The 23,215-nt window shown below is 45.6% G+C and overlaps 1 protein-coding gene across 5 annotated transcripts in view; it reads left to right on the top strand.

The window, feature by feature from the left end:
• The window catches only part of NPS (neuropeptide S), a 57,934-nt gene that overhangs the window by 19,293 nt on the left and 15,426 nt on the right, over positions 1–23,215 (top strand). The window contains exons 3-5 of one of the 5 annotated variants that reach the window (XR_006581226.1): positions 7,264–7,340; positions 11,192–11,408; positions 13,270–13,371. Coding sequence is in view for 1 of the 5 variants with exons in the window: in XM_045025246.1 (XP_044881181.1) it covers positions 15,939–15,976 (38 nt within the window). In the remaining 4 variants the exon portion in view is untranslated. Of the gene's footprint in view, positions 1–2,066; positions 2,191–3,649; positions 3,836–7,263; positions 7,341–11,191; positions 11,409–13,269; positions 13,372–15,875; positions 15,977–23,215 lie in introns of those variants that run through there. The other 4 variants (XR_006581227.1, XR_006581225.1, XR_006581224.1 and 1 more) reach the window with 4 other exon arrangements.

Raw genomic sequence — 23,215 nt, 5'->3', positions numbered from 1 at the left:
GTCCTTTGGTTTCTTGATTACATTTTTGCTCAACATCTTGATTTTGTCCTAAACGAGTGCTCATTTGTTCTCTCTTTTCATGCTTCTCTTTTGTTATTAGTTTAATGCCATCTTTACTAGTCTAGCCAGACTGTCCCCTAGATCAGGGGTCCCCAACCCCCGGTCCGCGGCCCGGTACCGGTCCGCGGCCTCTTAGAAACCGGGCCGCGAACCGACCCAGTGGAGCTTCCGCAGGCATGCCTGCGGGAGGTCCAGCTGAGCCGCGGGACGAGCGCTCCCTCCGCAGTCGTGCCTGCGGAAGCTCCAGCTGAGCCCCGGGAGCAGCGGACCTCCCGCAGGCACGACTGCGGAGGGAGCGCTCGTCCCGCGGCTCAGCTGGACCTCCCGCAGGCACTCCTGCGGAGGGTCCGGCAAACGAAACTGGTCCCTGGACCTAAAAAGGTTGGGGACCCCTGCCCTAGATCATTGGTTCCCCTTATACTGAAATGGAGCAATCCAAACTGTACAATCTGCTTTCCCTATAAAAGATGAGCCAGTGTTCCACCAAACCAAAACTTTCTACCTTGTATCGCTTACCTAGCCAGCAGGCCACTTCAAGGATGGGGAATGAAATGATGCAATGAGATAACTTGACAGGAAGACATCTTCCTCATTTGCCTCAGCCAGACCTATGGAGAGAGCCTCTTTCACTTTGCAGAGCCCATCTTTCTTTGGATCATTGTAAGTTTCCCAAAATGCTGTTCCAAATCCTAATATTGCTTCAAATAATTATGCTCTGTGCTTCTCATTATTGGACAACTCATTATGAATCAGCTGCATGCCCTGAATCAGTTGACCTTGTTATTACTGCCTGGTTGCTGAGTCTATCATCCAAGAGACAACACATTTCCCCTACTGCTTCAGATAAAAACAGATCCTTCACATTCCCACGACTAGAAGAGCATCCTCTACCAGCTTCTCTTTGTGATGTGATTTTGCTGCATAAAATCAATAAGTAAAGATAAATTATGTAGGCTTACGTGCACATAAACACAGGTTTTCTTCACTACTACTATAGATAATTTTATTCTCCTAAACCCAGAAAAAAAAAAAAACAGGCAATGCAATACATCAAGAGCAGAATGGAAGCAGCTGCTGATAAAAACAGATAGCTGTAGCGCTGGATTTAAAGTCACAAGGCAAAGGAAAAGATAAGTTTAAAACTCCCTTCTCTTATTCCCATACAAGCTTTTAATAAGGCATGTTAATTAACACTTCAGCTTTGGACTGCCCCTGCACAGCACCACTCTCCAACCCCAGCCATGGTGAGTATGGCCTGCCAGGGGCAGGAGCAAGGCGGGGGAGGGGGAGGAAAGGAATTTCATGAAAAAATAAAATGTTGGTTTTTATTGGGTAATGGCACTGAATATTGGCACTATTGTGATTTTAGCTGATATCTCACTCCTGAGGGTTACAAGTGCACAGAGCACTCGGCTGCTACTGGCATTCTGAAGCATCTGGGGCTCATGTGTCACTAGTCTGTTTACTGCAATGGTGACAGTGAATTCATCATAGAGTGGCATGGAGGAAGAAATAAGGCAGCCATCCCTAGCAACCTTTGGGAAAGTCACAGGCTTAGGAGAGGATTGCAGAGTAGCTCCATGAAAGTTTCATCAAGATCTCTCAGGAGGATACAAGGGATATCCCTATGTAGATAAACAAGCTACTCTGTCTGGGCTCTCCCCGACCTCTTTGCCCCCTGTCTAATCCTACAGAGGAATGAAAAGCAGATACCAACTCTACCTCTGTTTGTTGTACTGCTATCCCCTTCTCATATGAGTAAAACAATGAAAAGTTGATTCCTGTGTCATGGTAACCTGGGATGGAGTAGGAGCCATCTTTAAATTTAAATATTGGAAAGGAGAGTGCATGCACACACTTACCCGAGGTCCCTTCCCTTTCATCGGGCTCGCCCATGGTTGGCTGGCAGGACTGGCTAGATTGTGGTGGCTTTTCAAATAGGTCCTGTCTTGTGGCATGGCTGGACTCCTGCACAACGTCTCCCTTCTCCTCCTTGTTGTTCACAGCAAGAGCCTCTGTCTCAGGGCTCCTCCAAGGTATCCATGGTGGTTTGCAGGGTGCTGGAGGGGTCTCCATCAAGTATGCCATGCAGCTCATTGTAAAAGCAGCAGGTCAGCAGCTCAGAACCAGGTCAGTTGTTGGTCTCCCTGGCCTTATGGTCTGACGGCCAAAGTTCCTTCATATGGCATTGATGCTGATCGCAGCTGTACCCCTTTGCCTGTCTCCTTCATGCAACCTTTTCATAGATGTCTGTGGCTGGTTCACAGTTGTGCTTGCCCAGTTTCTTCTCCCCACAGGCCCAGGAAATCCAGTACCTCCTGTCAATTCCAAGCAGGACTGTGTCTTGTGCATGGAGCCAGCATGGTCAGCTGAGCAGTTACACATAACAAAGGAGAGCTGCTAGGTATTCTTGCCAAGGTGGACAATCAGGAAAACACATTTCAACAATATGCTGAGGGTTTTAAACAGGAAAGGGAGGTGGCTTCCACTCCCTAGGCAGTGGAGATTACAACTGAGACCAGAATGGTCACTGTCTCATGGAATGAGGCATTGTGGGACAGTTGCTGGAGGACTGTTAGAGCCGACACAGGTCACACAGTGTCTACACTTGGACTGTGTTGACCTCGGTAGATCAACCTTGGCTCAACACTGTTCAGAGAGGTGGTTTTACTGTATCACCATAACAGGGCACTTATGACTGTTGGAGACAAATTTGAGTGTAGAAACATACACAAAAGTTGACATGAGGCGACTTACATCACCATAACTTTGTAATGTAGACCTGGCCTTAGCATGCTTGATGCAGTATACAGTCAGTGTGATGATTTGGACAATGTGTCTGCATAACTAATGAACTCTGGCTGATGCTATAAAGTTGTTCTTATGAAATTGCTCTTTAAAAAGGATGGGGAAAGATTCTCAGAGTCATGCAAGAAGCTGTGAAGAGGAGAGGGCAAGAGATGGGCATGCTTTTGTAGTGAGGGTGTAGAGGCAGATCAACTGCAGGACCAACCAAGGTCAAAGTAAGCTAACCTAGAGAGAGAGAGGCTCTGTGATTCTGAAGACAAGCTATGCACTGTAGGAGAAGGATTCTGGATGCCACAAAACACCCTAACCTTAATCCAAAGAATGTTCCAGAGTTGTGAGGAAACTGAGGCAGAGAAATACATGCAGAGTTTATTATTTTTGTCAAGATGTGTGCATTTCTCATTTTGCTATGTAAAAATCAATGATATTTTAGAATTCTGAACAAAGTCCATGTGTGTGTTGTATGTTACCTAGCACCTGCCCCTGAAGAAGTAAACTATAAACCCAGATCACCCACAAAGACAGAGTTCTGGGAAAGGAGGTTAATAAGCTATGGGGGTGGGAAGCCTGAGGGGTCACTAGTTGAATTGGATTGTCACAGCTGTCAGAAGGGGTGTGTGATGGGGTGTGCATTCCCAACACTAAGCAGGAAAGGGTTAATCCCACAATATGGGCGCCGGAAGTCCTGCTTCTTAGACCAGACTGGGCATGCTCCAAATGCTGCACTAGTATAAAGGAGAGCAGCCCAGTTCATTCCAGACTGACAGCCGGGGAAGGAGGACGCTCGGTGAAGGCTCCAACCCAGGAGCCACTTCAGCCCCTGACTGCAGGAACTAGAAAGCCTGAGGCCCAGACTGAAGACTGACTGGCTGTAGGCAGTCAACAGGAGTTGGAGTCCCAACAAGCTACCTGCGCCAAGGAGCTTAGAGATCCTGATGACGAATGGACCCCAGCTTCAGGACTCATGGTAAAAAGTGGCCCAGGGGGGATGTAGTGAGTGGTACCTCGCACCCGAGGAAAGTCAGCGTGTTACGGTAGGATCCCTGCTGACTGGGTGGTGACCATGTTCACTACTAACAGGGCCTTGGGCCAGGACCTGGTGGAGAGGGAGGGGCCAGGTTCCCCTACCCCCTCCACTGCCACCAACCCCTAGGTGGCAGCTCACTTCTCTGACCCTGGCCACTAGGCAATGCAGCCCTGACCCTAAGGGCCGTTGTACTGACCCTGGCCACTAGGCCACACAGCCCTGACCCCAAGGGCTGTTGTACTGAGACCGGCCACTAGGCCACGCAGCCCCGACCCCAAGGGCCATTGTACTGAGGCTGATGTGTAGGCTGCACAGCCCTGACTCCAAGGGCCTTTGTACTGAGACTGACCACTAGGCCACGCAGCCCCGACCCCAAGGGCCATTGTACTGAGGCTGGCATGTAGGCCGCACAGCCCCAACCCCAATAGCCATTGTACTGAGGCTGGCCTCTAGGCAGCACAGCCCCTATCTCAAGGGTCATTGTACTGACCCTGGCCTCTAGGCCGCACAGCCCTGACCCCAAGGGCCATTGTACTGAGGCTGGCCTGTAGGCCACACAGCCCTGACCCCCAAGGGCAGCGGTAATGAAGCTGGCCACTGGGCCTCACTCCCCTAAACCCAAGGGCCACCCTTTCGAATCTGATCATTGTCCCTTATTGTGGTGAAGCACGAGACAGTCGGGTAGACTGTAACTAGAGTTGCCAACTTTCTAATCGCACAAAACTGAATGCCTCTGCCCTGCCCCTTTCACGAGGCCCTGCCCCTGCCCCGCCACTTCTCAGAGGCCCAGCCCCTGCTCTCTCCATCCCCCCTGTCATAGGTTGATTCCCCACTTTGAACTTTAGCGTTCACAAGATGGGGACCTGCATGGACTCCTCTAAACTAAAATACTAGTTTAGATCTGGTTCTCGCTGCCACCAGTTAAGTTTAAAGTGGGTAACACACTGCCTGTTCCCCCAAAAACTTCCCCTGGGGAACACAGATTCAAACCCTTTGAATCTCACCAGAGAGAGAGAGAAACAGCCAGTTCCCCTCCCCCCCGCCCTTCCCTCTCTCCAGCCTGCTCCGGAGAGATACACACCGAGTCAAATCCTTGACTCAACACAAAGAGGGATTCACTTTTCCCCCTCCCCTTCCCCTGAAAATCCAAACAAGGGAAGAAATCACTCAGGTTCTAAAAGAAAAGATTTTATTAAAGAAAGAAAAAAAAGTACACTCTCTCTGTATTACCAGGATGCAAAAATACAGGGTCTAACTTATAAAAACTGGAGAGACTTCCCCCTCCCTCCTCCTCAGCATAATCAAAGTAACAGCAAACAGAAATAAAGAATTCCTTCAGCAAACACACAATTGCAAATATAGAAAGCAACTCAAAAGACTAATCCGCCTTTTTAACTAATACTCACTATACTGGATAGTAGGAAATACTCCAGGAGAACTTGGAGACATGTCTGGCCTCTCTTAGATCCAAAGAGAGCACACAGAGCAAACAAGGAACACAGACAAAGCCTTCCCTCCACAGAGATTTGAAATTATCCTGTCCCTTGATTGGTCCTCTGGTCAGGTGTTCCTCAGGTTACTGAGCTTGTTAACCCTTTACAGGTAAAAGAGACTTTAACCCTTAATTATCTGTTTATGACACCCCCTCTCTCCGTCACTTGCTTTCCCTCACCTTCACTCACTTTCCCCAAACTGGGGCAGGAGGTTGGGGTGCGGGATGGGGGTGAGGGTTTTGGCTGGAGGTGTAGGCTCTGGGGTGAGGCCAGAAATGGGTTCAGGGTGCAGGAGAGGACTCTGGGCTGGGGGAGGGCATTGGCATGTAGGGGGGTGAGGATTCTGTCTGGAGGTTCAGGCTCTGGGGTGGGGCCGGGAATGAGGGGCTTGGGGGTGGAGGAGGGGGTTCAGGGATGGGGTAGGGGGTTGGGGTGTTGAGGGGTGCAAGATGTGGGCTCCAGGAGGGAGTTTGGGTGCAGGAGGGGACTCTGGGACAGGGGGTTGGGTTACAGAAGGAGGTTTGGGATCCTGGCGGCACTAACCATGGCTCCCAGGAAGCAGCCACCAGGACCCTGCAGCCCATAGGTGCATGGGTGGCCAGGGAGGCTCTGCATGGTTCCTGGCCAAGGGGAGCTGCGGAGCCAGCACCTTGGGTGGGGGCAGTGCACAGAGCCTCCTTGGCCGCCCCAGCACCTAGAGGCTGCAAGGACCTGGCGGCTGCTTCCGGGAGCCACATGGAACTAGATCAGGCCTTAGTCCTGGGCCCTCGCTGCACCGCCAACTGGACTTTTACTGGCCCGGTAGGTGGTGCTAACCAGAGCCGCCAGCGTCCCTTTTCGACCGGGCATTCCAGTCAAAAACCAGACACCTGGCAACCCTAACTGTAACCACAATGTCAGCACACCCATTGTCTGCCTCAATAGGAGACAGCGTGTGCATACACCCCGCAGGGTGCTAGACAGAGAAGATCTGCACCTGAGGGTGGGCCTAGAAACCCCAACCTAGGGGCAATGCCTGGATTCTGGATGCCAAAGTACAGGTGGATTCAGTATGTTAATCCTCTCACAGCAGTCTGGTGAGTGTCCATGGGGGAGAGCTTGACTAGATCTTTGACACTGAGGCATTCAATGATGCAGCAATTACATACAATCAACCGGAATGTGTAAGTTCTACATTAGGAAATCTGTCAAACTCTTCACAGAGAGGTTTTCCCCCAGAAATCAGTTTGGGGTTTATTTTACTTCCGTTTTCTTCATTTTGTATGTCATGTAATTAGCTTTAAACTCTGCTTTCACTGCACTTTGTATTTATTAATGTCATATGGGCCACTTATCCTACTTATTAATGAGATCAGAAACCTGTGGTATATCACTTGATTCACACTTTATATTTACTGTTACTCTGATCTGGATCCATGGCAAGTTTCACTTAGTCCTCTACATAGATAAATAACATCTGTTTTATGTAATGAACCAGCTCTTTATCAGTTTTGAAGTTCCAAGCTGCATCCCCCAAGCTCATTTCTTACGCAAGACGCTGTGATGAGGAACAGTCTATTAATGTCTTTCTGAAAATCAAAATAAATGATTATGTATGCACTGTCATTATCAATATCTTAAACCCTCTTAAAAATTCAAGGACATTAATTAGATTCTCCATGCTGATCATGCCTTCCTGGATTATTAGTATACATGAACTATTCTCATTTTGCTTTCAGTGTACTTTGCATTGTTTTTAATGGCACAGCCTTGCAAGCTGCTGGCCGTGTAAATTCCTGGCATAATTTAGCACACAGTTTTGAACACAGTTAGTAAATATGCATGTGTAATCTCTCATTTATATACTGAATAAATAAAATTTGCATACTTTTCCAGAGTAAAACAATTCTGCACCATTGAAATCAAAGGAAATGTTGACACTGACCTTACAGGGAGAAAGATCTACCCTACCTGTGAGTAAAGGTCAAAGGAAGGATGGTCTAGTCATTAGCCTGGGACTCTGGAGACCTGGGTTCATTTGCTGCTCTGCTATGGATTTTCTGTGCGATCTTGGACAAGCCACTTAGGGTATGTCTACACTACAGTTAAACACCCACAGATGGCCTGGGCCAGCTGACTCAGTCTTGCAGGGCTCAGGCTAAGAGGATGGTTAATTGAGATGTAGATGTTTGGGCGCAGGCTGTAGCCTGTGCTCTGGACCCCGCCCTGCTCACAGGGTCCTAGAGCCCAGGCTCCAGCCTAGGCTCCAATGTCTACACCGCAATTAAACAGCTACTTAGCCCAAGCCAGTTGGCATGGGCCAGCAATGGGTGTGTAATTACAGTGTAGACATACCTTTAGTGTCTCTATGCCTCAGTTCGCCATCTGTAATATGAAGCTAATAGTACTTCCCTACTTCACATGAATGTTGTGAGGATAAATACATTACCGATTGTGAGGCACTTAGCTACAGTAATGGAGATCATATAAGTATCTTAGATAGATAGACCTGTTCATGGGCCTTACAGTATCAGCGTACAACAATATTGCAACAAATACCTGTACAATAACACCACACTTCATATCTGAAAACCTGTGTATTTTACATGCTTATGTCTTGTAATTTTTTTCTGTTATATAAGGAAAAAAGCAAGTTTATGCATGTATTTTAATTTGATTTCCATAGTGATTGGCATTGTCCTCTAAATTCTGCTCCTTTTAACACCTGGAAATTAATCTGTTTTATTGAAGAGAGTTGTTACTTTTAAATTGCCTTACCTGCCTCACTGGCCCTGGAGTTATCCATGGTACTGGTTATGTTCATTGCATTCTGGTGAGTATATAGAAAAAAAAGAAAAAAGTTCAGATGAGAAGATATGCATTTACTCTGTCTAAACACACGTATTTAAAAGGTTCTATCTGAATTCCTGATCCTGTGGTGTGGCAGTTGCACAATATAATGCCAAAGCTATAGAAAACCCATCTCTCTTTCAAGGCTGAACTTGTTGTGGAGGTTTGTACTTAGACCATCTGTCCTTTCAATAATCCATGAAATACTTAACAAGAATGCACTTGTGACATCTTGAGATAAGATGCTATGATGGCGCTGTTATCACTGAGCAGCTGGATGGATAGGAAAGGGAGGGTGAAAGCTCCAAATGAAGGGAACTGAAGCTTTTGAACTGTACCTGTTTTTAATGGTGGTGAAACTGAATGTTACCTTGGTGATGGTGGGCAGGTATAACAGGAAAGGGAGGGAAGAGGCGCTGTGGGAGTGGTATGGCAAAGTTGCTCCATCAGCACAAACCCATTTTGGCAGTAAAGGAGGAGCAGCACAAATGGTAGGAGAAACTACTAGAGTTAAAATAAGAAGGAGGGTGCCCTCGGACTAAGCTTGGGGGCAGGAACCTGTACAGGACATGAAACTATGACTCAGATCCATGTATTTATACAAAATAAACAGGCAGTTTTGAATTACTGGCTTTATCTACACTGTTGTAATGTGTTATCTGCAGAAACATCTCCTCCTTTCAGCCCCCTCAAAGGATTTACCTATGTTAGTCACTTAGAAAGCACCCATCACTGCAATATATATGATAGACACTAAATAAAAAAAATAACACCTGCATTTTATCCACAGAGGACCTCAGTTTTCCCACTGCTCCTAAATTTTGCCAACTGTTCCTTATACGGGGGGATTTTATTTTTCTCCCTTCCCTTCTTCATGTATGTAGTTCAGTGGGACTTCAGCCATTGTTACTGGGGAAAGCTTGCCCACAAAGATGGGCTTTGCAGTGTACTTTACAATTGATGCACCTTGAGTTCATCCTGACCTCGTTGATCAAGAGTTCCATAGGTAGGGGCATCAGTCATGCTTGCTGGTTGTTTACTCTTATTTTAAAACAGAACATTTCTAACCTTAGTTCTGATCAGTGCTATTACAATACAGTAATCCTTGGAGACATCCCCTTGCAGAGGCTCCAGAAACTCCCTTTTTTCCAGCTTCACCGCGCAACAGAAGCAGAGTAAGAGCTCCCAGGATGGAACTTCTGAGGCCCTGGGAATAGTTGGGATTCCCTCATCAACCACTAGGTGCAGAAGCAGTGGGTCAGCAGACACCTACATAGATGGGGCACTCATGTTCTCCTCAAGCCTCCTCAAGTTGAAATCAAAAGGAAAAGGCCCAGCTCTGATTCCAAGACAATCTACCCCTTCAAACTAATGAGTGTGGTTTTCTGCCTCCTCCTTAGACAAACACTCACACTCTCTTGTGTATCACAGACATGTTATCATGGCAATTCCTGATTTAACTCTGAACTCCTGAGCCTGGCTGACTATCTCACCATTTGCCTGAAGGGGAGTCTGCCAGAGCTCAGGTAGAGCTACTTCAGCCTGTCACAATGCTATTGCTATATTTTAAAATAACACGTGAAATACTGTAGTTGCTCTTCCATTTCTTCCAGCCACTCCAGCTATTTTGACTGTGAGCAATAGTAGTAGGCTGTTTAGATATATTAAAATGAGGTAAAACAATATAAAATATAACACAAAATATAAAAGCCTGCTAAAGAGCAATGATGGCATTCTTGTCTCATGGTAATATCTTGGCATTTTGTTCCTATTTAAAACAAACTTAGCAGAGAGGGACTAGATGTCTCCAGGAATTGGTAATTGGATATTGATTCATTCACCTCTAGGTGGCTAGTTTGAATCCAGCCCACGCTGATAGCGGCTCTTTGATAGCCTATATGAAATAGGTTTGCTGACCTACATGAGAGGCATCCACATCACAAAAACACCACCTCACTAAGCACTAATTTGACAGCCTCATTGGCAGTCTCTGCTGAAAGACCAAAGATTTGACTGAGCATGGAGATTGAATTACCCTATCAACCCCAAGAGGTCATCCTTTCAAGCCAAGTTTGAGGCAGGTGGTGGAGATTGGGGCAACTTCATTTGTCTCTGCTGACTGGTCTGATTGTCTGGCATTTTTTGTGAGCACTAAACTACCAGAAATTTGTATTAAAACCAGAAAAAAAAAAAGAAAAAGTAATTTAATTTTATTTATTTTTATCCGAAAGAGCTAGCATTTTATCCCAAAGAGATAGCTGATTATGACAATGTGCTTGGTCTGTCAACATCATCTCTTATGCTAACATCAGATGTCAACTGAAATAAGAAACATTTTATTCCTAAAGTGGCTAATCTGGTAATTAATTTCTAAGCACCTTACCTGAACCTTAGAATAATTAAAACCACAATTAAATCAAAACAGTGTAAAAATCCCTTTAAGAGGCTACATTTTAAAAGGACCCAAAAAATTGATGATAGTTATAGGACCAAATTTAACACTAGCAGCAGTAGGCACAAATGCAATTGAATTCCACTTACCCGAGCTCTGAATTTGACCTACTGTGACCTAAGGAAAAAAGACATCAGCAATACTCAAATTTTACATTCTTCAAAGTATATAGATGCTTTTCTTATTGAATGAAATTTATTTATTTAAACTTTATCAATGAACGGTCAGCATTAGAAATAAAAGACCTTGTCTCCATTTGTTTATAATACTTTCACAAAGAAGAATTGCTATACATTTTTGTTGTACATGAACAAACTATACTAAACATACAATAATGAAACTAATTATGTTCTCCAATAGGTGGAATTTAAAGCTTGCTGTAAAGTAATTATGTTTATGCGTAGTATGAGCATAATAAACTGGAAATTCACACTACAATGAATGACATGATAAAAGGGTATGTATGATTTTAATGATATACTGAACCATATCTAAAATACTGAAAATTACCTTGTTTTTCAGATGCAGCAGTAGATTTTACTGGTGAAACCCTGGAACATTTACCAAAGTACCTCAAATTAAAAAAAAAGTATCAAGTTAGCTATATATGCACCTTAGCCTCCATTTTCCATGCGTGCGAACAGCATGATCCAGTAATTCCTTTAACATATTGATCCCTGTTTACAACAGAAAAAATGTGCTAGTGGAGCACTCCCGAATGCTGTCTTACACCTCTGAGGTATGTGTATGCTTTTATCCTACAGTTAAGCTACTTATAGGGTGCAACATATTCTCAGCTAAGGTTATCATGGATTCTTTGTTGGCTGTACTAGTAGAGCAGCCCTGTCCATTAGAATCAGAACTTTAAAAAGACCTAGTAACATGTTTTTTACTCCCACTACTCCTTCTCCCCTTACTTAACTTCTTGGATGAAGGAGTTGGATCTTCCAGAGAAAAAGACTGTTTCTGGCAGTTGATATGCTGGGATCTTGAAGTACAAAATGGAGTTTAGTGTCCATGGCTAGGTTTTGGTATTCCTGTAGGAAACACAGCTTTGGGTCCCAGTTTGTGGCCTAGAGTGTTGATGATATAAAGATGTATTTCAGCTTAAGAGCCCTGTATCACACTTTTGTAATAACTGGGGCTACAATTGACCCAAATTCTGAGCTCAACTATAATAAGCGAGTGAAAGTTCTTAAAATGCACAACAACTTATCATAAATGATGGGGAAAGATACAAAAGGGAGACAGATTGAAATTAGTATAAACAAAAACGTCTATTGGTATAATTCAAGGACTGGGTTGCGACCATGCCTGATAAACAAGAGACGTGTGGGACTAGAAATCAATTAATAAAAGTGGTATGTCAGAAATTAGGCCTAATTGGTGGACAAAATAATACGGGGATGGGCTATTCCACCATTATTCCCTTTTTGGGGGTCCTACAAATATTTTGAGGGGAAAATTAGGAGGGAAGGAAATACAAAAATTTCTCACTGAAAGAAAGGGAAAGAGTGAGCTTTGCAATCATGGCTGCCAACCTCACCATCTTCTAGGACCCGGGATGTACTGTAATGCTATTAGGCCTTCATCATCCTGACCAGACCAGGAGAGAGAGAGGGACCCAGGTGACATCACCACCTTCACCTGCTTTGGCTGAATCCTACCGCCCCTTTCCCCCCCACACACACAACACACACCTGGGTTCTTCACTTTTCTATCCTCCTTTTTCCTTCTGTCTAATAAGAGTTTGACTTAGTTGGCCAATACCGTATATTTCACAACACTGCTGTAAGCCTGTCACCAGAGAGTCAGATAAAGGCAATCGCTGAAACAACCCGATGCTGGTACAAGTTTGCCAGGTCTCAAAGTGGTGGATAAGACCATGTGCTGTTCCTATGTTTCTCCAGCAGTGTGAAGATAGAAGTTGCATTTTCTATCTTTGCTATTCTTTTCTCTTGTGTGTGTTTTGTTTTGTTTTCTGGGAAATGGGATTGGATTTTAACAGCAACAAAAATTGCTCCAACACAGCTCAACTAACTTCTTCTCTTCCTCTACCCCTAAGGACAGTTATTACCATCTTTAATACCATCTAAAAGACTGCCAAATAGGGTTGGGTGGGAGGAGAGGAGGATTCTTTATAAAAACTCTTTCCATCTTAAGAGAAATGTAAGAAGGGAAGTCATTAAAATGAAAGTCTTACTTAATACTTCTTATTTCAAATGCTTCAACACTTCTCCCCTTTCTTTTCTGTATCTTTAATAAAAGGTTAATAAAAAAATCAATGATGTGTTTGCCATGGCACTAAGCAAGCTGAAGTCTCCATATACAAAATCACAACCTTTGTTTAACACTATTTTATGTTGGACAGTGACAGGGTCATGTTAACACCTTTTCCTCTTTGGGTCCATTTAGTCCATTGAAATTAATACAACACGCAGAGAAAATTTGAAAGCACGTTGTTGTCTTGTGATTTGAGTAAGCAAGCAGTAGGATTGTACTGAATTATTTATTTAAGATAACTCCAGAGATATAAAGAGTTTTCCAGCACCACATTATTATATTTCCTTCCCCTTTCTTCTCTAAACCTCCTCTCATAGTCTCCTTGGATTTAGACATAATACCCAGAGCTGACATGTTCCCAAGGACGAGTTTGTGCAATCCCCACTGAAGTCAATTGAATGTGAAAACACAGGTATAAGGTCAGAATACGGCTCATTGTATTTTAATAAAACCCCATCTAACTTTATTTCCTTACTTCTTATTGCTTACTATCATATATTTTTATCTGGCCAGTAGTATTATTCTCTGCCTGCTGCTCCTATCTCTAAATTATTTAGAGATCCTTCATTCTAGAATTGGTATGGGGATATGTATGTGATGCCATGAATATTGCATTGTGACACCATGGAAAGACTCAGGAGAAGTGAACAAGCTGATCATGCTGCAAAAATCTAAACTTTCAGTTAGGTGCAAATGCTCTTGTGCTTGTTGTTATGGGAAACAATATGTAGACAAATGGCCTGACTGTTCAGTGATGGTTTCTAATTTTTCTTTTTTCTTTTGTTTTTAATATGATCCTGATGGTAATTTGGCTGATATTAAAAGTGGCTTGTGTGGTTCCTTTAAAAAACAAAGAATCCCCAACATACAATATTCCGATCTTCATTCACAACCAGCCAAACTAAATAAATTATCCCAATCCTCAAATAACCCTGACTCCCTGTGATTACAGATTATCTGCCTCACCTGATAGAGCTCACTGAACTGCTAATAATATACCAGATGGTTTGAGAACGTTTTTTCTTTCTAGCACTAGTTAAACCTGGAATGTGAAGGGTTCTAAGAATAATCCACCTTTACAGCAGAAGATGAGATTTGTTGATATTGGACACTGAACGGTTTGTATTGCATTTAACATTAGGAAAATGCCTCTAACGCCACAAAACAGTTAATCAATTTTAGCAGGTTGCAATCTAAATTTTATCCAATGTCAGGTTTTTCTCCCGACACAGCATATAGGCAAGGTGATAAACTCATATCTAAAGATAAACATATAGAATATATTTTAGTGATCTCATGTATACAAAGAGAGTGGTTTCCCAGGCAACAGTAATATCTTGAGATGTAATAGGGTCCAGGAGCTCAGCTTTGCCCATATTCCTTTCTTGCTGGTACAGAATGCTTTCCCATTTTTGTTGATGTTGGGAGAGCAAATCTGGTGAGCTGGCTCAGAACTTTCCCCTCTGAGGTTTGGGTGATTTTATGGGTGAAATGCAATGAATGAAGGCTATAGGAATGCTCAGGTTCAAAGGAATTAGGTAAACACTGAGAGATGAAGGCTATGCCCCCATTATTCTATGCTGCTTATGCAGCTAAGAAGACATTAGAAATGGAGGGCAGCATCTGTAAACCAAATGAGGCAGGCAGGTGTGCATATAACCAATTAGTACCAAGTGCACTGTATCCACAGATAGGTTACCCAATTATTATCCAGTTCTCAATATAAATTTTAATAATACTACATAAGAAGTAAGATATGTGGCTGGTGAGACTAAGGGAGTTAGCCATCTGGTGCATATCTCTAGACCACTTCTGTCTTATTGCCATTGATTAATTTTGGGGGACAAAAAGGAACACTTTTCTGTGCTGGGAACTTGCCATGAAGTTTGGTAGGACTCTGGGCTGGTTTGCTGTGTTTGGTGTGCTGGGAGATTAAGGGAGTTAGCCAGCTGAGTTTCCCAGCAGAGAAAGGCAGGGAGAAAGATTCTCTTCCCCCCCCCTCCTTAACTTGCAGGTACTACACAAGGAAGAACCTATAATGGGAAGAAAATGGAAAAGGAAAACGGTGCATTGCTCTTCATCTGCCTGAACCTATGAAGGCCCTGGCCTTGGCCAGCCAGACATCCTGATCCAGGAGGCTTCTAACCAGGTCCTAGTCTTGACTTACTGGGGATGCAGCTTGCATGCCCCTTCCACAGAAAGCCAGGCAAAGTGAAAGACCCAGTGTGAGAGATGTGTAATGATGGAGTCCCTCAGGAAGCAGGTAAGGGAGCTGCAAGAGGAGGGGGCTTATCTGTGTAGCCTCCGGCAGGGCCAGCTCCAGGCATCAGCCCAGCAAGCAGGTGCTTGGGGTGTCCAACAGAGAGGGGCAGCACATCCGGCTCTTCAGTGGCAATTCGGCTGCGGGTACCTCACTCCCTCTCAGAGCGAAGGACCAGCCGTCAAAGACTGAAGCAGCAGCAGTAGTGCCGCAGATCGCCATCATGGATCTTTTTTTTTTTTTTGCTGCTTGGGGTGGCAAAAACCCTGGAGCCGGCTCTGGCCTCCGGAAGCACGTGTACTTCATCAGCAGGATGCACATGGAGCTGGGATGGAGGATGTTAGCCTGATGACTACAGTGGCACCAGAGGAAGGAGGAGAACTGGCTACTGGGCACTTTGGGCAGTATACAGTTCTCGAGCCCCCACCCAGGCCCCCTGTCCATTGAGGTCAAGAATTGGTATGCCGTTCTAGCAACAAGAAGTGTGAGGAGCAGACCCTGACATCTGAGGAGGAGGAGCCACCTGCTCCAAAGACTGAGAGGCTCACAACCATCACACCAAAAAGGAGGAGACATAGAGTGCTATGGTTTGGACTCCCTTCTGAGGGAGACAGAAACATCCATCTGACAACCTGACATGGTGTCCCAATAAGTGTGCTGCATGACTGGAGCCCGCATACAAGATAGTATGGAAAGGTTGCTGAGGCTCATTCATCTCTCTGACCTATGCTGCTTATCTATTTGGCCACTAATGATATTACCAGGTAGGATCCTAAACAGATTAGCAGTGACTACAGGGCTCTGGGAGCAAGGATGAAGGAGTTGGGGGTGCAGGGTTTTTTTCTCATCCATCTTCCCAGTTGAAGGTAAGAGCAAAGGCAGGGACACAAACATCCTATTGAGGACTGAATGGATGGCTTTGGCTTTCTGTACCATGGTGTTCTGGGAAGAAGGACTGCTGGGAAGAGGGGGAGGAGGATTACACTTGATTCTTTGCAATATCTGCTTATCATTATCAAGGAACATAAACACACCATATTTGTTCAGAACAATGGTCCATTGACTATTTTGTCTTCAAAATGGTCAGTACTAGCTGTCTCTGTGGAACATAAAAGGAAACTCTGCTGTATGCAGTTATAGGATAGTCTGCCCACAGGGAAAATGACTTCCTCTTACTATTGGTAATCCTTATTACTGATTAAAGAGTGTCATTAATAGACTCTAAAATAAGTAATAGACTCTAAAATGAGTCCTGTCTAGTCTTCCTCAGACAGATTAAGGCTCCTCATCCAGATTAGGGACCTTAAAGTTAAAATGGGAATTTAGAAGGCCAAAAAGGCAGTAGATTAAAGTAGATTAAATACTAATGTAAGAGACCAAACAATAACGGTCCCAGAGGAAACACCCTAAAGACATACTCATGTCAGTGTGTTAAATTACCATTATTAACTGTGGAGGGATGCATGATAGCTTTTAAGGGAGAAAGCTGAAAACTCTGATGTCCCTTGGTATGTGATATTCTTGGATGAGTCGTTTTATTGTGGGGCAGGGGAACCAGGTTCAAAAGCTTACATTCAGACAAAAGGCATGTCAGGCTGGGCACTGAATTGTACGACAGCAACATTAGCTTTATTCTACATGAGGACCTTTATGCCAGCAATGATAGTCATCAAATAATGATCTGGCCCTGACATTTGCAGTAGTAGTAAAGCTCCTTGCTGTCAGTCATAAACTTAACAAAGGGTACCATCTGATAACTGATGACTAGAGCTGTGTAGATATAGAGCACCTGCTCTCACCCTATCCCTCCTACTTATGGGCTTTTTGTCCTGGCTGAATGCTATAGCAAGGCAGAATAATGGTTTGATTTTATCTTTTTTACCGGCGATAATTTAAAAATATTCATGTATACACACTGTGAAATTTGCTTGAGTATGAAGTGGTCCCTTTAAAACATCCCCCAGGTTTTCTGTAGTTTAGTAAGACACTCATGTAAAGACCATTTCTAGGCAAAAGGTTTTTGATGGGTTGGGTGATGCGAGGTTGTAGTGTTCGAGAGTATCTGCTGGGGACACGGTAGAAAAAAAATAAATACTAATTAAAGGGACACATTGGCCAGGCATAATGAAAACTAGTTCTTGCAAGCTGAGTTTTGGAAAAGGGACTTGCACAAATTCCCTCCCCACTCACAAATGATGTGCAGGTTCCTAGAGTCCACATTGCCAGTCACTTATGCAGGAACGTCTTCCTCTTGTATGGAGGATATGGGCTCTCTGGTGACCAGCCTCTATTAATCCCTAATCAATCTCTAATCTGTAGGAGGGCTGAATTCCACTGCATCCAAAATGATCAAATTTATGAGGACATGAACCTTCATTTACTTGTAGTCTAAATAATGGACTATGGGCATCAAGATACAGCTTACATACTGCTTAGTTGTCATTGCCTGCATCATCACCCCTAGTCCTACGTGGCTCTACCTGGGACATTGAGGGGACCTCCAGCTGATGGGCCTGCTGATCTGCATTTCACTTTCAGGGATACACTGCTGTAATTAAAAACCTGCCAAACTGCTAGCACCTTATCCCTTCCCACTTATAAAGCCCTATTCATCCAGTGTGTAAAAGATGGGGACATTCAGTGTAAATTTCTTGGTTTTCCCCCTCTAGTTTCCTCCTCTTGCTCACTGCTCTAAGTACTGGCTCTAAGGCCTGATCTACACTTAAAAATTAGATCAACCTAGCTACATCAATCAGGGCTGTCAAAATTTTTGCACTCTGAGCACTGTAGTTAGATTGACATCATCCATGGTATAGGCTGAAATTCTTCCATCAACCTAGCTACCACCTGTTGGAGAAGTGATTAACTACATCAATGGAAAGCCCCTTTTTGTCAATGTAGGAAGCATCTACACTATGGCGATACAGCAACACACCTGCAGCACCATAAATGAGCCACTATACTGTAGACATACCTTAACTAACCCTCTCAGTAGCCAAAGATCTACAGATTTCTGTTGGATTGATTGTCTCCCAACATAGTGGTTGACTGCCTGGCTGTCACAATGAGTGGTCTGTGTCCCACCTTTCTTTGCCTTTCTATTACTAAAATCGGGATTATTCCGATTTTACATAAACCGGTTTAGCAAAACAGATTGTATAAAATCGAGTGCGCGCGGCCACACTAAACACATTAAATCGGTGGTGTGCGTCCACGGTCCGAGGCTAGCGTCGACTTCTGGAGCGTTGCACTGTGGGTAGCTATTCCGTAGCTATCCCATAGTTCCCGCAGCCTCCCCCGCCCCTTGGAATTTCCGGGTTGAGATCCCAGTGCCTGATGGGGCAAAAATCATTGTCGCAGGTGGTTCTGGGTACAGCCTCACCCCTCCCTCCCTGAAAGCAGCAGACAACCGTTTCGCGCCTTTTTTGCTTTGTGAACTGTGCAGACGCCATAACACAGCAAGCATGGACCCTGCTCAGCTCAATACCGCAATCGTGCATGTTTTAAACACCTCGTACACTATCGTGCAGTATATGGTGAACCAGGACCTTCAATCCGAGGCGAGGAGGAGGCGGATATGGCAGCATGGCGATGACAGTGATGAGGACGTAGACACAGAATTCTCTCAAACCGCGGGCCCCTGGGCTTTGGAGATCCTGATGGTAATGGGGCAGATTCTATCCATTGAACTCCGATTTTGGGCCCGGGAAACAAGCACTGACTGGTGGGACCGCATTGTGTTGCAGGTGTGGGACGATTCCCAGTGGCTGCGAAACTTTCGCATGCGTAAGGGCACTTTCATGGAACTTTGTGACTTGCTTGCCCCTGCCCTGAAACGCCATAATACCAAGATGAGAGCAGCCCTCACAGTAGAGAAGCGAGTGGCGATAGCCCTGTGGAAGCTTGCAACGCCAGACAGCTACCGGTCAGTCGGGAATCAATTTGGAGTTGGAAAATCTACTGTGGGGGCTGCTGTGATGCAAGTAGCCAAAGCAATCACTAAGCTGCTGCTACAAAACATTGTGACTCTGGGAAATGTGCAGGCCATATTGGATGGCTTTGCTGCACTGGGATTCCCTAACTGTGGGGGGGCGATAGATGGAACCCATATCCCTATCTTGGCACCGGAGCACCAGGGCACCCAGTACGTAAACCGGAAGGGGTACTTTTCAATGGTGCTGCAAGCACTGGTGGATCACAAGAGACGTTTCACCAACATCCACGTGGGATGGCCAGGGAGGGTTCATGACGCTCGCGTATTCAGAAGCACTACTCTGTTTAAACGGCTGCAGCAAGGGAATTACTTCCCAGACCAGAAAATAACAGTTGGGGATGTTGAAATGCCTGTCGTTATCCTGGGGGACCCAGCCTACCCCTTGATGCCATGGCTCATGAAGCCATACACAGGCAGCCTGGACAGTGGTCAGGATCTGTTCAACTACAGGCTGAGCAAGTGCAGAATGGTGGTGGAATGTGCCTTTGGCCATTTAAAGGCGCGCTGACGCACATTACTGACTCGCTCAGACCTCAGCCAAACCAATGTCCCCTATGTTATTGCTGCTTGCTGTGTTCTCCACAATCTCTGTGAGAGTAAGGGGGAGACCTTTATGGCGGGGTGGGAGGCTGAGGCAAATCACCTGGCCGCTGATTACGCGCAGCCAGACACCAGGGAGATTAGAAGAGCACACCAGGAAGCGGTGCGCATCAGAGAAGCTTTGAAAACGAGCTTCATCAATGGCCAGGGTACAGTGTGACTGCTGTGTTTGTTGATGAACACCCACCCCTCTTGACTGACTCATTCCCTGTAAGCAACTCACCCTCCCCCTTCGAGTACAGCTTACTTATGCAAATAAAGTCACTCTCGTTTAAAAATCATGAATTCTTTATTAATTCATTATAAAAAGAGGGAGAGAAGTAAGAGTGTGGTTTGGGAGGAGGATTGGGGGGATGGAGAAGGCCAGTAAAAAAATTTCACATTAATGACAGCCTTCTGGTTGGGCTGTCCACGGGGGTGGAGTGGGCGGGTGCACGGAGCCTCCCCCCACGCGTTCTTACACGTCTGGGTGAGGAGGATGTGGAACATGGTGAGGGTTCAGGGTGGTTATACAGGGGCTGCAGCGGCACTCTGTGATCCTGCTGCCGTTCCTGAAGCTCCACCAGACGCCGGAGCATGTCAGTTTGATCATGCAGCAGCCCCAGAGTTGCATCCCGCCACCACTGATTTTCCTGCCGGTCTTCCTGCCGCCACCTCTCATCTTGGGTGTCTCTCCTGTCCTCACGTTCACTGGCATCTTTCCTGTAATTTGATACCACGTCCTTCCACTCATTCAGATGAGCTCTTTCCTTGCGTGTAACTTCCATAATATCCGAGAACATTTAATCTCGCGTCTTCTTTTTCCTCCGCCTTATCTGGGCTAGCCTTTGGGATGGAGTAGGGAGGCTTGAAAAATTTGCAGCTGCATGAGGGAGAGAAGTATTTAAAAAGATACATTTTACAGAACAATGGTTATACTCTTTCACAGTGAACAGCACTATTCACCTTACATAGCACATGTGATTTCCCTACAAGGTCGCATTTTTCATCTTAATACTGAGTGCCTGCAGCTCTGGGGTTACAGATCTCACAGACACAGGTCCGGGCATCAGAATTCAGCTTGCATGCGGCCATGGTAAGCCACTGTCTTTCGGCTTCTGCAGTGATTTACCCCTCCCCCCAACGCATGGCTAATACCATGCTAGCTCCCTGCTAATCAACACCCTTCCCCCCACCCACTGCGTGGCTGGTAGCTTGGGGAAGATCCCCGCTGACCAAACACGAAAAAGATCATCGGCATTTCACTCCTCCCCTCCCCCCGCTTGGCTACGTGCAGGAAAGGATTTTTTTTTAAGCTGCTGCAGTCCACGAACCCAGTAGGAAAATGGCCATCCCCCTTACTTAAATTCCTGATTTTTAACCAGGTTATCCTGAACGATATCACTTTGCTGAGGATAACACAGCGAGATAAAGAATGGATGCTTCTTGAATGCCAGCAATCACCGGGACCATACACAGCTATGCTTTGCCATGCAATGATACCTGATTACTTGCTACATGCATGGCGTGGTAAAGTGTCCTACTTTTCTAAGTAACTATACTGTCTGCGAATGCATCCCAAGTCCTCAGGGCAAATCAATCATTAAAAAACGCTTGCTTAAAAAACAATGTTTGATATTTGCAAAGGTACACTCACCAGAGGTCCCTTCCATGGCTTCATTGTCTGGGGTAGTGGCTTGTGAGGGTAATTCCGTCAGGGTGAGAAAAAGCTCCTGGCTGTTGGGGCTCACGGAGTGCTGTGTGCTCTCTGCTAGCTCGTCCTCCTCTTCTTCATCTTCATCTTCCCCGTCCGCATAATCCTCAGCCATGGCAGAGATTACAACCCCCACCTCGGAATCCACGGACAGGGGTGGGGTACTTGTGGCGCAGCCCCCTAAAATTGCATGCAGCTCAGCGTAGAAGCGGCATGTTTTTGGCCCTGCCCCGGACCTTCCGTTTGCTTCTTTGGTTTTCTGGTAGGCTTGTCTGAGCTCCTTAACTTTCACTCTGCACTGCAGTGAGTCCCTGGTGTGGCCTTTATCCGTCATAGACCTTGCAATTCTTTCAAATACTTTTTCATTTCATCTTTTTGAACGCAGTTCTGTTAGCACTGAATCCTCTCCCCATATAGCGATCAGATCCAGTACCTCCCGTGCAGTCCATGCTGGGGCTCTTTTTCGATTCTCAGGAGACTGCATTGTTACCTGTGCAGATGAGCTGTGAGTGGTCACCTGTGCTGATGAGCTCTCCACGCTGGGGAAGCAGGAAATGAATTTCAAAAGTTCGCGGGGCTTTTCCTGTTTATCTGGCCAGTGCATCAGAGTTCAGAATGCTGTCCAGAGCGGTCACAGTGGTGCACTGTGGGATACCGCCCGGAGGCCAATACCGTCGATTTGCGGCCACACTAACCCTATTCCGATATGTTAATCCCGATATTAGCGCTACTCCTCTCGTCGGGGAGGAGTACAGAAACCGATTTAAAGAGCCATTAAAATCGATATAAGGGACCTCTTAGTGTGGACGGGTGTGGCGTTAAATCGGTTTAACGCTCCTAAAACCGGTTTAAACGCGTAGTGTAGACCAGGCTTACGTTATATAACACTATGGTAGCTGAGTACCTTAAAGAGTAGAGCAATTTGAGTTTGGTAGCTTTATTCTAGGTGAGCTTCCTTGGGTCTGACAACTCTTTAGCCAGAAGATTTAACTTATACCTTAGAAAAATGGTCACCACTACTACCTCCACCCCCAAAAGCCACCCAGTCATTGATTCCCACTAATTGATTATTTCCTTGGCAAACTCCCTCAGCATTTCGCTGAAGGAACAGGATGCTGGGATGGGGCTCTAGAGAGGTTTTAGAAACCCTACTGGAAAATTGCTCTGGGACACACACTGGTGGTTTGGTCTGTGGATAAGCTGTAGTAAGTGGCTGTAGAGAGGTGGACTGCACTGGAGGCTTCTGGCCACCTTGCCTCAGTGGCTAGTGCCAGTCATCAGCTAGCCCCCACTTCCTGGGGCAGACTGCAATCTATAAACCACTCATCAACAGCAAGGGGGGGTTGAACCAGCTGCCTCTGCCTATATCTGGGCTGCCCCTCTGCAACCCCAGTACCCCTTTTGTGGGCCCTTAACTAAGCCTGCAGCCTGGGGTCTTGCTAGGCTGGCGCTCCCCAGCTCCCTCTGCCCTTCCCCAGCACTGCTCCACCCTAGGTACCCTCCTCAGCTTCTCAGGCAGCCCGGTCCTTCTCTCTCTAAGGAGCTAGAGAGAGTGTTTCTTTTCAGTCTCTGGCCCTCAGCCCTCTTATAGGGCCAGCTGGGCCCTGATTGAGCTGGCCACAGTTGTGGCGGCTTCTCCAATCAGCCCAGCTTTTACCAGGCACAGCCCTCTCCAGGGCTGCTTTAACCCCTTCAGGGATGGAACGGGGTGACCAT

This window comes from Mauremys mutica, chromosome 7 (genome assembly GCF_020497125.1).
Source record: "Mauremys mutica isolate MM-2020 ecotype Southern chromosome 7, ASM2049712v1, whole genome shotgun sequence".
Taxonomy (NCBI): domain Eukaryota; kingdom Metazoa; phylum Chordata; order Testudines; family Geoemydidae; genus Mauremys; species Mauremys mutica.
Note: the sequence above shows the minus strand (reverse complement) of the source record. Positions and strands in the feature narration are given on the sequence as shown.